At 32.3% G+C, this 15530-nt stretch overlaps 1 protein-coding gene across 1 annotated transcript in view; it reads right to left on the reverse strand.

The window, feature by feature from the left end:
* Positions 1 to 13946, reverse strand: part of LOC108734085 (putative inorganic phosphate cotransporter) — a gene marked incomplete in the record, with an annotated part of 39141 nt that extends 25195 nt beyond the window's left edge. The window contains 1 exon segment of the mRNA XM_018465485.2: positions 13171 to 13946. Within this exon segment, the coding sequence (XP_018320987.1) occupies positions 13171 to 13288 (118 nt within the window).
* Positions 13947 to 15530: the final 1584 nt, after the last annotated feature.

Raw genomic sequence — 15530 nt, forward strand, 5'->3', positions numbered from 1 at the left:
AACCCATGTTTTCGGATTGGAGGGGTAAAAAAAATGGCAGGGTCGTTGGGAGAAGTGTATCTTTCTAAAAGGGACTGTGTTGAAAAATAAAAAAAAAACTTAAAAAAAAAGGTGTCTTCATTTCTAACACGGGTACTTATTGAACCGCCCTCGCACATACTACATGAAATCGCGATGATTTTATTCAAAGCTATTTGGTCTGAATTCGTCATTCGTGATTACGTAAATTTTTAATTTTTCAAAATAGTCATAAATTACATCAATCATTTCATTCATCATAATTTTAACATGTAATGGCCAACGTAATAATCTTGGCAGAAATCTCGAACATGGATAATAATAATTCGTCGATAGTTTATTTTTGGAGATTTATATGTACGTGCCAATGTACGCTCTTCATGTGATCTACAGACTCAGTTTTCTATGGAAAATGAAAATGTGACGTAAAAGACGAGCTTACAAATCATATTAATTATCGATATACTGTGCAGTATATGTCAGCGACGCTGTTTCCATAAATATTAGCATAGCTAATTGTCAAAAACCTGCTACACTTAACGTAAGGGTAGTCGACGTTTTACTATAATTTGAGGGGGAATACAATACAATTGTAGTTTTTTCGATATTTTATTTACCCACTACAAACTACCTCAAATTATTGAGGGAAAAATTGCTTCTGCTGTCATACCCCCGCCGGGAATCGAACCCGGGAACTTTGGCTTTACGCACCAATGATCTTGACAGCAGCAGCAACAACTTTTCCCTCATTACTTTCAGGTATATTGTAGTGGGTAAATAAAAAATCAAAAAAATGATTTCAAATTAATATTGCTTATTAATCCACTATTAAGTAACTAACAATGTCATAGGATTTCATATGTTTAATATTACAATTGCAGTTGTTTGATGTGGTGACATTTAAAATATTTTTGATATTAGCCATTTAGCTATATTAAAAGTTTCTGGTCTAATTAAAAAGTGCAAAAAGTTCAGATTGACTGCAAAACTGACATGACCGAGGTCAAGATTTGTATAGATTATGACTTAATTTTGCATTTTCATTTACTTTCAAAGGACTAATTTGCATTAGCTTTTCATTTAATTTGTGTAACTCCAAAAAGAATAAAAATAGAACTATAGGTTTAGGATGAACCAACTTAAACGTCTATCGTCTGATATAATCTGGACTACCTTGTTCGTAAGGGTATGTCTTTTGAGATAAAGTGAGATTTACTCTTAACCTTAAAAAAGAGACTAAATGCTTTTTCATTCAATAACTTTCTATTTGTATTTTCATCGATTTTATTGTTCGAAAACGTTTATGGTTCATCTTAATAAACGTTAAATTGTCGTTTACATCAATTAAGAACAAATACTTATACACATATATGTTTGGTAGGTGTATTTTTAGTACACAATTTGTCACATTGCAATTTTTAATGTCATACCAGTAATTTTGTTATTTAGAATCGCAGTGGCTAAACTATTTACGTGACATAAAACGCGTTCTGAAATTATAAACACTGATTAGGTACGACTAATTTTTATCGTTTAGTCCTTTTTCTCACAAGTTATGACCTTTTGTGCAAAAAAAAGTCGTTCGTTTTTAATCTGCAGACACTGTTGTTTCTATGGTTTACGAAGAGATAATAAAATTTTTCAGAGTATTCACTGGGTAATCTTCAGTTAATTTCAAAGAGTATGCTAGTATTTTCTATATAATTTCTTTTTTATTTTATAATCAAGTAGTACTTTTTTTCTGATAAATAGAATCAAAAAAGTCGCAAGGTTGGTAAAGAAAAACATAATTTCAAATCTCATGAGTTAATATAAACAGTAGACTAAATAATAGAAACCTAGGTATAGTTGAAACGGTCAAAATCGGCTATGTCCACAATAGTAACGCTCGGGACTGTAGTCATTTGCTTCGTTTTAAACACGCCCTTGTTAACTTAGGAAATGCTTCATGAGTTGTACATACAAAGTGAAAAGAAATAACTGAATAATAGAAAGTGGTGCAGCGGTTAGAAGTTGCTTAGGTACGCTAAAGAGCAGGGTCGGTTGGTTGGAATTATATCTTTAAACAATTGTCTTTGCTTTCCTAAATTCCTGAAAAGTCCTAAAATTCTACTTGTCTGTATCTCTTTCTACTGCACATTAATTGGTGTAATGTTATTCCATTGTCTTAGTGCCCGCTGCAATTTCTACCTGACATCTCTTTTCTATGTTTACGATATTCCCTATAAAGTCTGTCGTGAGTAAAAGTAGGCGTTCTGTCAGCAGCCGCTCTAGTCTAGTTATTAAGTTGAAAGAAGAAAATAAATACGACAGTTTCATGTGGACTTTGCCAATTTAGAGCATCCCAACTGTAGATCATTTGGTTATAAGATTTAGATGAAATGTAACCTTGCAAAATTATATATATATATATATATCAATTGTGTCTTATTCAATTTAACCGATTAAAAACAATTCAAGGAGAATAGGAGACGGTCATTCGGTTGGCAAGTATATGTTCTATCTAATAATAATTAAAATAATGCTGCAGGTTTAAGTTCAATGTGAATAATACAATTCAAAAGATGCGTAGAGAAATGTGAAATAGGTTTCACTTCTACAACTAACTATTTTATAATTTTGTACGAATAATAATAATTTTTGGCGTCTGCAAATCAGCTGTAAAATATGATGTCGATTAGAGTCTTAGATCAACTGAACCGAAATGTAATTTGCCAGTATGATATTAAACTAGCTGCAAATCATCGGATATCCAATAAACTACAAAATTAATTCTTTCAAACTACATATTTATTCATACAAATTACTCATATATCTACGAATTTTTAGCTATGGTGGTTGAATATGTGATTTGCTTGTCAAACATATATAGTACAGGTACTGCTCATAACTCACAATCAAATAAACAAATGTTTTTATAAAAAAAGCTGCGCAATTGAGACGAATTACTTAACATCTCATTTAGTAAAATCAGATCAATAGGACAGAAGTTACGATTAAACAAACATATAAACAGTGGCGGATTTGCAGTCCTAGTCGCTCTAGGCCCCAGGCCTTGTGCCGCCCCTTTCTCGCACCTATCATTATAGACTAGATACATAATTTATGAATTTACTTTATATATATCTGGCCGCCCTAGGCCCGGGCCTACTGGGCGTTAGGACAAATCCGCCAATGCATATAAACATTGTACTTACAAACACGGACTGTTGTTCTTGTTTTTAATGGCAAAACTATACAAATTTATAACAAAATTCAAAAGTGTATCGACTGATTGGTTAGTGTTTTTGTTTTTCTACTACTCTGTATACTGATCTCAGTATTTCATGTACCTATATTGCATTTTAGACTCTAAAAAGTGGCAATATTTCTACAGATTATCACTTAATATTGCATTTTCATTTGCAAAGTAACAAATACATAATTCATGGTGTTGCCGTTTATAAAAAAAAAGAATATGAAAAACTCTAACGGTTGTTTAAATTTTATTGTTTTCTTACGTCGCAATTTATTAGTTTATTGTTACTACAAGGCTATTTGTGAAAACTTATAATACGTACCTATCTACATAGACATACATATGTAGGTATTCTGTACAAATATCAAGTCTTATTACGATTAGGTGTGCCTCCTCAATAGATAAGAGCTTGGAAAATGCCGGATAATAATTTTTATCTCAATTTTATTGTTACTATTATTGCTGATCTACTTGGAATTATACATATGTATCACGTTTCAGTATTGTGTTGCGCTCATACAATTTCTGAGAAATTAAATAATTATGTTTTTTTTAATAATTGTATTGGTTTAATTACTTATACCTTTTTCAGACGATGAGATTGCGGTGTGATTTTTAGGGCAGATTCAAGTTATGATTGTAAAACAAGCTGCTTGGTTTAAGATGTTTTAAATTCTTATATGTACCAAACACGACTAACTTTCAAAAACGAAAAACTTTCTAACCTAGCATTATGGCGACTACTTATTTTATTTTTGTACAGTTTCCAAAAATGAAGCAGTACAAAAGAGGATTTGCAGCTATGTATATGTAAATCATAACTCAACCTTTTTTAATCCATAATCAAGAATTTACAATATACATAACCACAGTCTGTGCCTGTGACATGACCAAATACTTTATTAAACAGGTCTGGCAAGTTAAAATTCGTGATTTTAAATTGGAAAATCTGTTAAAGTGACAATATAATCGTATATAAAGTAACGCGCCTATTTAATTAAACGTTGAAATGGTCAACTAGTTGTAGAATGTTGTAACATCAGAGGAGATAACAGCATCAAATTACATTACAAACCTACCTACGCTTGGACCATAGATATTAGTACATTATTATATATGATTAAATTATGGTAATGTCACAACCTAAATATCTAACTAATTATGGTTACATATTGTATTTGTAACAATGAATGAATAACATACAAAATACGTGTTTAATTAGGTTATAAACTAAGTGATTAGCGTTAAACAGGAAGAAGGAGTTATTTTTGTTAAAAGTTGGAAATATAATGTGTAAGTAATTATCGGTCTGGTTTAAATTAGTTTTCTAAGGTACTTTATCATACGATTAGCTTCAACAGTCTAATTTTCTTCACTAATAACAAACTAAACAAAAAAAAAAGAATAAGCGGAGTATTTCACACACGTAAATAAATAATTTTTTTTACAGGCTACTTTATATCTACTCATCAATAGTTGGGCCTTTTTGAACTTAATGAATTTTGATTTTTATTCTCCTTGCGTATATGTAGGAATTATATTTTTCTATGGATCTCAGTTAATAATCATAACACTTTTAATACGACTATATTTTTCATTGAAATCTAATAAAGTTGTCCTTACAACGTCTTGGTTTGTCCTAAAATGTTACCAGCGAAATCCGATTTCAGAATATTAAACTATAGTTTTTTATTTCAAATAAGGGCATTTGGATTAATTAACCTTAATTATTTATTTATCTATTTATACACCTCATGAAGCTATGGTTTAGTCTCACCCTATTATTATTAGAATCGGATTTGACATATCATGTATATGGTTGGGACGATTAAATTTGGCAATGTCCGCAATAAATTATCTGTGAGAATCAATGTATCTTCTTTCTTGTTTCCACATCCGACTATAGTCATTTACTGCATTTGAATATGCCATTTTTATGTTATGAAATGCTTCATAAGTAGTATAGACTAAGTGAAAAGAGATAACCGAATAATAGCAAGCGATTCAGCGGCTAGGGGTTGCTTAGGTACGCAAGAGGTCAGGGTCGGCTTTATAACTACCTGGTTGAAATTATATATTTAAACAAGCGTTTTTGGTTTTTTAAAATTCCTGAGTATGTTGAACCTTCTTTAAAGTCCGATGCTAGCAACACGCTCAAATCCTGCTTGTCTGTATCTCTTTCTATTACACTTTAATGTGTTATTCCTTTTTCTTTATTAGTGTCCGCTGCAATTCCTACTTGACATCTCCTTTCTATGTTTACGATATCCCCTACAATGTCTATCGTGTGTAAAAGTAAGCGCCTGACAGCAACCGCTCTAATTTAGTTACGTAAGTTAAAGTTAAAAGAAGAAAGTAAAGGCGACAGTTTTATTGCGAACTATGTGAATTTTGAACGTCCTAAGTATACGTATCTCATTCGTAAAAGATAAATGAAAGACGCAAATCCAACGTTTTTGGTACGCGCTTACTTTATTCTGTCAGTGTCAAATTGACCAATTTTTTGAGAAAAGGATAACATTCGTTCTTTAGATGAAAATAAGTTTTTTTCACGTTTGTCTAAAAATACTGGAAATATTGTATTGTTTATTGTATGCACTTAAGTTGTGTTTACGTAAGTTTGTTTAATAATATGTATATTAACATCATTTTACGTATAAGTACGATGTTTCTTGAGTTTCATAAAAAAATAAATTAAATATGCATGTATTTTATAATTAGTATTTAGTTTTTTTTCATTAGATCACAATCCTTAACAAATACACATGTATTTAACATAATTACACGTTAAGGCTGCATTAATGTCTAGGTATGAGGGATGAGTTTCATTATCAATTTAAATCAATGAGTGTAGAAGTTTAATCTAGAGTTAAAAATCCGGACTCAATTTCGGCTAAAACATATGAACGAGTGATAGGTGTTGCTCGAAAAATATTTAAAACGCAGGCGTTATATTTTTCTGACAAATAAGGCGGATTGTTTTACAAAAGCATTTAGTCCACAACAAACTTTTAGATTGAGCGATAGCCATTTACTACCATGCAATCCCGTTTATGGTATAATCGTAAATTTACACCTTAAAATACTTAACTGTTAATTGACTTTTGGACCCTGGATAATAAAATTCTTACAATTAGCGGTAATTGCTGACGACCATCTTTTCAGTATTGAAAGCTCGGAAGAATAACATTTGTACAAACATGTTTATATGTGTACAGACACAGATAGCAGATTTTTATTTTATTATAAGTATAAGTGTAGAGGCTATGTTATATGAGCAGTTTAGAGTTACACATACTGACAAACACCTGTGCCTCTGATAAGCACAGTATGCAAGATACATACATAAATAAATAGATGCATTATTGTGGTAAAATTGCTAAGGTGATTCATCAAATTCTAGACAGTTCTTCCATATCAGTGGTAAACAATTAAAGCGAACATAGATGTAGGTGTAATGTACAGGGCGGACTTATTCAATTTCGTTAAGCAACTGTAATGCAAAATACGTATTATGTACCTATATGTTTACATCCCAGTTACAAGACAATTTTTAGGAAGTTTCGTGGACCTTCTTCTATTAAAACAAATAACAAGTTAACGAAGTTTTTTACATTACAGTAAAAGCTCTTTATTTAGTGATTCTTTCTTGTTTTGAATTTTGAAATTAGTCCACTCGGTTACATTTTTATAAAAGGTGCCTCGGCACGAGCCAATATAGTATTCTAAAGGTGCTGATACGTTGAAAAATAACACCGAATCCTTTTCTACTCAGTTAGATTTTTATAAAAGCCATATGTACCATCGTACATACTCAAAAGATGCCGATACATTGAGGAGATTCAGTAGTACACGCGCCATTGAGTAAAAACATGATTATCGGTTCTAGATATCATGAGTTTAATGTTTGGAACAGAGGTTTGAAATTTTGTAGTAAGATAGATAAAGCTTTGTCCTAAAGCTTGTCGAAGGCCATTTTAAAAATTTTTAATTTCTAATAAAAATACGTGTCCTACAAGAAGCATCAACATTAAGCACTTGTAAAAGCTTTTAATGACCATATTATTGAAAACCAAAAACGTACCGTGTTAGTTGGAACCATTGTCTGCTACCATACAAAAAATTAGATGTTTATCTCGCAGCGTTAAATTACAATGTTTAGAATAGAAACCCATGTTTTCGGAAAAATTCACACTAGGCACGAGCGGTCTATTGCGGTCAATCTCCTTAACAAATCACACCGAATCATTTTCTGTTTACAGATTGCAACCGCAAATAATGAAATTTTTAACCGCGAATAGAGAAACTGGGTTGCAATTTTTTCACCCGCGAATAAGTAAACCGTGAATAAGAAACTGTTACTGTATTCGGAAAAAATTTTGACTAAGATATTTTGTAAAACATATTTTGCCAAATATCAAAAATTATCCTGAACATGGGTATGTTCTACTTGACATTGGATGGTATTCTGTTAAGATAACTTTTTACACTTTTAGTAGAATTATTTACCAACATTTCTAACCTGTTGAGTGATGGGATACAATTTCCTTACTTTCTGTCAGAAATACTGTTAATAATGTTGCACATCGCGCATATTATTTGTTTTTCGTTAAGTGACGTACGAAAATACAAATTGTATTGCAACATGACATAAAATTAATTCCAAATTGCTGAGGGATATTCCCAATTTTCAGAAAGGTGCCTAATCAATACAGAAAACATTTCATTGGAGTGGTGTGAGGCCCATGACTGGCTATAGCCACAGTCAGCAGATGCTATTTGGATTTTAACTTATTAATAAATAATTTTATTGCTTTTGTAAAAAAATATTTTNATGAATTATTGTAGAGTATTCGTGGCAAAGTTAATAAAATCTTTTGTAATTGATAAAATTATGTATTCCCCAATTTAAAATATGTTGCAATATTCAGAAGCAGTACATTCTGGTGCATTGAACGTCTTGGTCGATTTTTCAAAATGAAAATTTTATAATTTGATTTTTTATCAATTTGATAGAAACAGACGTCATTTTAAGGCGCCGACCGTGATAATAAGTGTTTATTTTTTTGTATGTAATAAAATAAGATAACAGAAGTTGTCGATTATTTCAGAAATTCATTTGTTCCGAATTTAACTGAAATGCGATTTACAAAATTATGATATCACTTTAAATAACAGTTTGATAACGGTTTTTCAATTAAAAAAAAGATAATTAAGTTGGAGTTAATTGAAGTAATAAGCATTGTTACAGCCAAGGTAATTAATCAGCATATTAATAATACTATCTAGCGATTACGTAAAATATCTACCTAATGTAGACATAGTGATTATTAGGGTAGAATTAATCAAACAGTCTAGCTATTTTACAAATTATCTAGTAATAAATAATAAATACTACAATTAGTTAATTGTATACCGAACTACATGAAGTTACGAAAAAGTCACGAAAGTTTAGTCGAAAGTTTAGTAAAGTTATAAAAGGAAGACATAGATACCTACCTAACAAAATCAGTAAAAAACAAAAAAAGAACGTCTGGATAAGTAATTACGTAATTAATAAAGCTATCTACATAATTCAGTCAGCATTCATATTGGCCAGCTGTCTGGGGAGAGTATGAGTTTTGGCATAATTAAAATTTAGAGTGAAGAAAAATAAAATTTATGTATAATATGTTACAAATGTATTAGATTAAACAAAATAAAACATTAATTGTTTACGTTCGTACACTGTAAAAAATTCGCGANATCCAAGGAAACCACAGAAAAACTTGGACCAAGGCAGACGGACAGACCCGGAATCGAACCGGCGTCCTCCCGAATGCTAAGCAATGGTCTAGACCTCTAGGCCATGCCGCTCGGTCTGCGAAGATAAAGAATCACGTCTCCGTTTCAATTTAGCCCAGCGCCCTCTAATATCTATTACTATGTAGCTCTCCACAATAATCTTATCAACTGAAAAATGAAAAAAATTATATTTTTTCAAACGGAATTTTGTTTTTGTTAAATTTGAGATAATCGACAATTCCTAAAATAATTTTAAGAAAATATTTTTGCCTTTAAACTTGAACCAGATCAAAAAATTTACCAAATACTAATTCTGAATTTTATAAATATTTTACTTTGTTATCAGTAACTTGCAATTTTAATTCAAATTAACAGTGTGCATACGTCAATAGGCCAGCAAATTTCGATAACCCTGTCAAGTCGACTCCCAGCGCAATACTTTTATTATAACCCTCGTAGAGTAACTTATTCAGATAAGTAATAAATTATTGAAGTTATTTTGAGGGACTTACAGTCCCTGCTAATTTTAGACCTCATGTTTACCGTATACACAAGTGATAGAGTTCGATCCATATTCTAGCAAATAAACTTGTGATTTTTTTAACTTATTTTCCGCTGCATTCTTTTACGATAATATTTTGAAACAATTGACTGTTTTAATATCTTGAAATAAAACAATAGTCTCATCACTTAACAAATGAATTAATTAAATTAATAAATTTCTGAATTTATTATTTTTGCATTTATGTTGGCAATACATTGCATAGTTTTATTTATCCGGCTCGAAGGACCAAAACTAAATAATTTATTTTGTAAGATTAATTGAGACATCTATGACATTGTTAAAGTACACAAATTATAAAACTGTACATTGTACAGGATCGGAAAGATCTAAAGTTGTAGTTATCCCATAAAATACTAACAATTAGTCAATTAAATTACATAATTAGCAATCGGATTTTGTTTTAACATTTCAGTTTATTAGTGCTTATCTCTTACGATCGTACTTATTGGAACTGTTCGTGTATTAAATATACTATAAAGATAATTAAACCCTAATAAGATATTGACGTTGATGCATGCACTTTTGTAGGATGCGTCACCAATCTCTAAAATGCTCCTAATTTAAGTTAATGCTTATTTACTGTTATCAATTGGGTTATTAAGTAAAGATAATCATTTCCATTAGATTGAACCAAATTTTTGTTTGTAGCGTGCGCTTTATTGTAAGTAGGTGGTACCTATAATGAGCCAAATTACAAGAAATTCCATAACTCTAATTGAGGAAAAGATAAATTTCAATAAGGTCAAATCTTACACTCTAGCGACATTCATATTAACGAATTTGTTTGTTAACAGGTGGAAATTAAATTGAAAAAGTCCTCTATTGGTATATTTTAACTGTTTTACGTAATTTTTTTTTGTACTTTTGTTGGATTGTAGAATATTTATACCGGCATCACAAAATGTCCAGCAAGCGTCCAGCGTCTCACCTAAAACTACTAGATTATTGATTTTTTTAAATTAAAATTATTAAAGTTTAAATTACATAACATAGAAAATATAAAGCTAGTTATTTTTTAATGGCATTTAAAGATTTAAACTGCTTTCGGCGGCGACCCGTATATTGAAAAACGCGACTTTTAATAAATTAATTAATCAAAACAATATTTTGAAATGTAACATTACTCTAGACGTCTAGATAATGGGCTAAACCCGAAACACATGTCAAGTTGTCAAGTAGATAATAAATCAGTGACAAATTTCAATCTGATTAAAAATCCCTAACTGGGGTATTCGATATGGGACTAAACAATTATTGCAAAGAAATGCACCTGAGAAGTTTGACGTTTAAAGTACTAATTAAGCAAAGATAATCGCGGTACGTTCTCTACCTGAGGATATCGTCTTTGACGAAACGCGAAAACAAATATTGGGTTTTAGCGTTTTATTTATAGTTCATAAATCCACAAAACTCGATTTGACTTTTTTGTAGACCAGACACATAAATAATTATATTTTTTTAAAGAAATTTTAAATATGTTTGGTGCATATCAACTACACTGCAAGCATATAATATTTCTAGTAATAATACTAAATGAGGTCATTACTAACTCCATGTAATTGCTTTTACATAATGGGTAATAATAAGTTTTGTACTAAAATGAGGGCTGTTTAAAACTTATTCGCTTGATTTCCGATTGTAAATAGGTAAATGCTACCTTTCGTGCTATTGTTTTTTAATTATAGGAAGCTTATATAGTTAAAAGAAACTTTGTTGGTTAAAATTAATGCCTAAAGTAGTACATACAGCAGTGCCAAACAGAGAATCCAGCATAGGGATGTTTTGTACTTTGAGGTGTTGCACATTGTTCAAAAGATTTTGGTTATTTTAAGGATGTTGTCAGTGAAGCAGTAGATATTTTCAGATAGATGTAATTGAAAAAATATACTCCACAAATTTACCAAACATTTTTTTATTTCATTTTCACTTGTGTGACATACAAGGAGAAAATGTAGACAAAGAAATATGTATTTCTATGTTCAGTAGCGTTTTGTCGTCATAACATACATTTATTACTGATAGAGTACCTTGAGGATAAAGAATTTATTTTTAAAAATTAAATTTTTGTGCGTCAAAACTACCAAATAAATTTTCCGAAAATCTTTCAGAAACCTATCGACAAGTTAAAAAAAGTACAAAAATAACATAGTACGCACACATATACTTGTAGTACTGTTAACTGTTAACGGAAATGCGTGTAATCCGTCATATAGGTACAATTCCTAGGAAATGTATATACTTTCCCAAACCGCCCGGAAATGTGTGAAACAAATTATATTAGACACATTTCCTAGGAAATCTATACATTTTCTAAATAGCAGTCGGAAATGTATTACATTCGAGATACGCGGGGATAACTGAGATAACCCTTATTCTCAGTTTATTAAACATGTTGTATTCATTTTATTCACAAAAAGCATTAATTTTATGAATTTCCTCATACAATATCGAAATTTCATACAATTCCTAGGAAATGTATACATTTCCCAGGATATGTGTGTATTAAAAATCTTAATACAATGTTTTATACATTTCCTAAATAGCCTCGAAATTGTATACAATTCCTAGATTTCATACATTTCCGGTGACATAACTACAAATTAATTATAAGAGAAAAAGCGTAGGTTCATATTAATATGATTTTCCATCCCCTTTGTACGCATTAAGGCTGATTTTCTCACCATGCGTCTGGAATGCGGGACCCAACCACTAATTAGTCGCCAGTTTTATGTTGTCTTCACATTCATTATACAGCAGCTGACTGTCAGTCTTTTGACAAATTTTGGACTTATTAGCATGTTTTTGTCGCGATGTTTAAAAATTATTCGCTTATTGATTTAGCAATTATTGCTCATTTACTTGAAGATGATAAGAAAATGAAAAAGAAAAACGAAACAAGGAAAATGGAATTCTTTTACATTCCTATTGCTATAATTTTTTTGATTTAAATGGAATAAGTGATCACGACTAAAACAATTAATTTTTCGCACATCCATTTTACGTAATAAAATACCCTCCCTCTGTTGAATTGAATGTACTTTTATTATCAGCAACTGCTGGTATCGTCACGTCAAAGTCCCTACTCTCTCTCTTCTGCAATATCGGTCACCGACAAGCGTTGGCTAGCCGTGGGCTACCTGTGACACACGAATATTGTGACGGACATCTGTCGGGCGGCTGCCTGCCGTCTACTCGACGATAGTGAAAATCAAGCTTTAGCTATAAAATATTGGCGGCAAACTGACACGTGATACTCGGATGAGGTAAGCTCGTAAGCGATTCGGTATACATTGTCAGCTCCCATTCCTATTAATTCGAGCTCAGATATACATTTGATTGTTGATTACACTAATGACACCTACATATATGTACTGCATAAACGACGAATAATTAAATTAATAATTAGCCAGGCATCAAAAGAAAGCAAAATCGTACTAGTAACGGCGAAATAGACGCATCCACGATATTTTTAATTTGACCAGTCGTGAGGTTTAAAATAGCTCCGGCTCGCTTTTGCGGAGTGTCGTATTAATCGAAGGGGTTGACGACGTCAAAGGAGACTTACCCTTCCTCTTCTCAGTATTCGGCTGATCGTCGATGCCTGGTTGAAAAACGGCAATGTAACCGTTTCGTGTACTTCGTCCCTCTGCTGGTTCAACAACGTGGTTTGTGTTGCCGTTCATTGATCGTTCCGACGACAGCTCCGAAATAAATTTTTTGAGGTTACCACAAACACACACGCACACGTGTCTTACGGTCGGCGTCGGTCGACTACTAAAATATATATGTAGTATCCACAGGAGGCCGAAACGTACTTATATAAAAGAAAAATCCCGCGCAAATACGATTGGATCGGCCGACCGGCGTTTTAACTTATTGACCGAAAATATTAACTCGTTGTCGTTGACTGTTGCAGAGAGTTTCGAGCGTTTGTTGCACGGACGGACATTTTCAGATTGGTTCGGCTGAGAAATTGGCGAACGTTTTTATTATTACTTTACTACTATGTAGTTGGTTGTATTTACGAAATGAACAAACGGCGTGCTTGCCACGTGATCGAAAAGTGCGGAAATGTCCTACCTATGTACACTAATTATATGTCTATATAGTTATGTATGCCGAACTAAATAAATAACGACAATACAGTAGTATTTAGCGGCTATGTGTATTGCACGGTACGTTTAACTTGAATGAGTGTCGAGCGGGTCTCGGTTATAGCGGCGGTTTTCAAGGCAAGGCAACCGATAGCGATAACCCACAATACCTATTCCTATTTAAGCGAAGCGAAGCCCCAGCAACCGCCAGCGGAACGATATCTCTCTCAGTTTTGTTAACTAGCGCTAATGACCGTACAGAGGCTGCTCGTTGCGGGGGAACGTGATTACTTTTCCCAGTGGAATATTACGATAAAAATGACGAAACGTAAGATAACAATAACTTCATCATCATCATAAGGTCGTCAGTCCTAAGACTGGTTGGACACGTACCTCCACTCGTTCCTATCCTGAGCTAATCTTCGCATTTCCCTAACTAGAACTAGAATAGCTCACATCCTTAACTATTTGCGAACAGTAATCAAATCTAGGTCTACCTCTACCCCTTCTAACTCCCGTTTCTGCCTCTAATATGTCTGACTAGACCTTCATGCCTGATAAGGTGTCCTACCAACCTATCTCGCCTATTTCTTATTGGTTTCCATGTCCTCTGTTCTCCTATTTTTTTTATTATCTCTTCATTTCTAACGTTCTCTATTCACAGTATCCTCATCATTCGCCTATAACACCACATTTCGAACGCTTCTAACTTTTTCTCATCTGAAGCGCCCACCGTCCATGTTTCGAACCCGTACAGCGCCGCGCTCCACCTTTAACAACCTTTTTCGAATTTATAAATTTAGTCTCACGAGCATAGAAAGGACTTCTTTTTATTGAAGGCGACTCGGCCCTGTGATATCATCCTCTGCTTTATATCCCTACTACTCCTTCCGTCCTGACTTATCTGACTTCCTAGATACCTAAAATCAGCCACTTCTTCTAATTTTTCGTCTCCTATCTTTATATTCGCTCTTTCCCTACTTTTTCTTCCCTTGCATATCAGTATTTTAGTTTTACTTTTATTTATTTTCATACAGTACTGATCTGTCAGTACCGCTTCCATTTTNAATTTAATCTGTTCGGTTAACGAATCTCCATAAAATGACGTGTAAAATTACAATTTTTTAAAATTTCAATAACGTTTTAACGGTTCAGTGAATCGATTTGTAATTTTTACAGTAGTTTTAGAAGTGAATGAGGAACGTTCTTCCAAATTTTTATTTGTCTCGTAGCATTTTGACATACCTCCCAAACATCGTTAAAGGCTAAAAGTGCTGGTTGATATAGGAGACGTTAAGTCGGGAGAGGAGAATGAACTAACGGAATTCTCAAAATAATTTGAATAAAGCGTAGCATTTCCTCAAAAACTTTAAATTGTATTTATTGGACTTATGTTTGTATGTATATTACTTTATTATTTATATGAAAAGATGACTGAAGATAAATTTAACACATCGCATTTTTCAAAAAAATGATGTCGTTCTTTGTGTGTTTGGTTCCCTATTGTACACAACTTACTTTAAACGTAAACATCCTACAACATATTGTTATTCGTATCCATTCAAAAATGAACGAACAATAAAAATGGCTGAGTAATTGCCGCACTCGTTATTATCAACAAACATGTGTAATTAACGTCGATGATAATACATTTCGCATACTACATGAACCATCACGACATGACGTTGTTAAGTCTCCGTGATTTTATAAACTTACGACATTCGATATCAGAGAAGAAAAACAGTAGTAATTTGTAATTTCTCGGAACACCACTCGATCTGTTTATTCAATTACGCCCAATCAAGTGACCAGACTTTGACCAGAAACAATT

Source organism: Agrilus planipennis, unplaced genomic scaffold, assembly GCF_000699045.2.
Source record: "Agrilus planipennis isolate EAB-ADULT unplaced genomic scaffold, Apla_2.0 scaffold10, whole genome shotgun sequence".
Lineage (NCBI taxonomy): Eukaryota > Metazoa > Arthropoda > Insecta > Coleoptera > Buprestidae > Agrilus > Agrilus planipennis.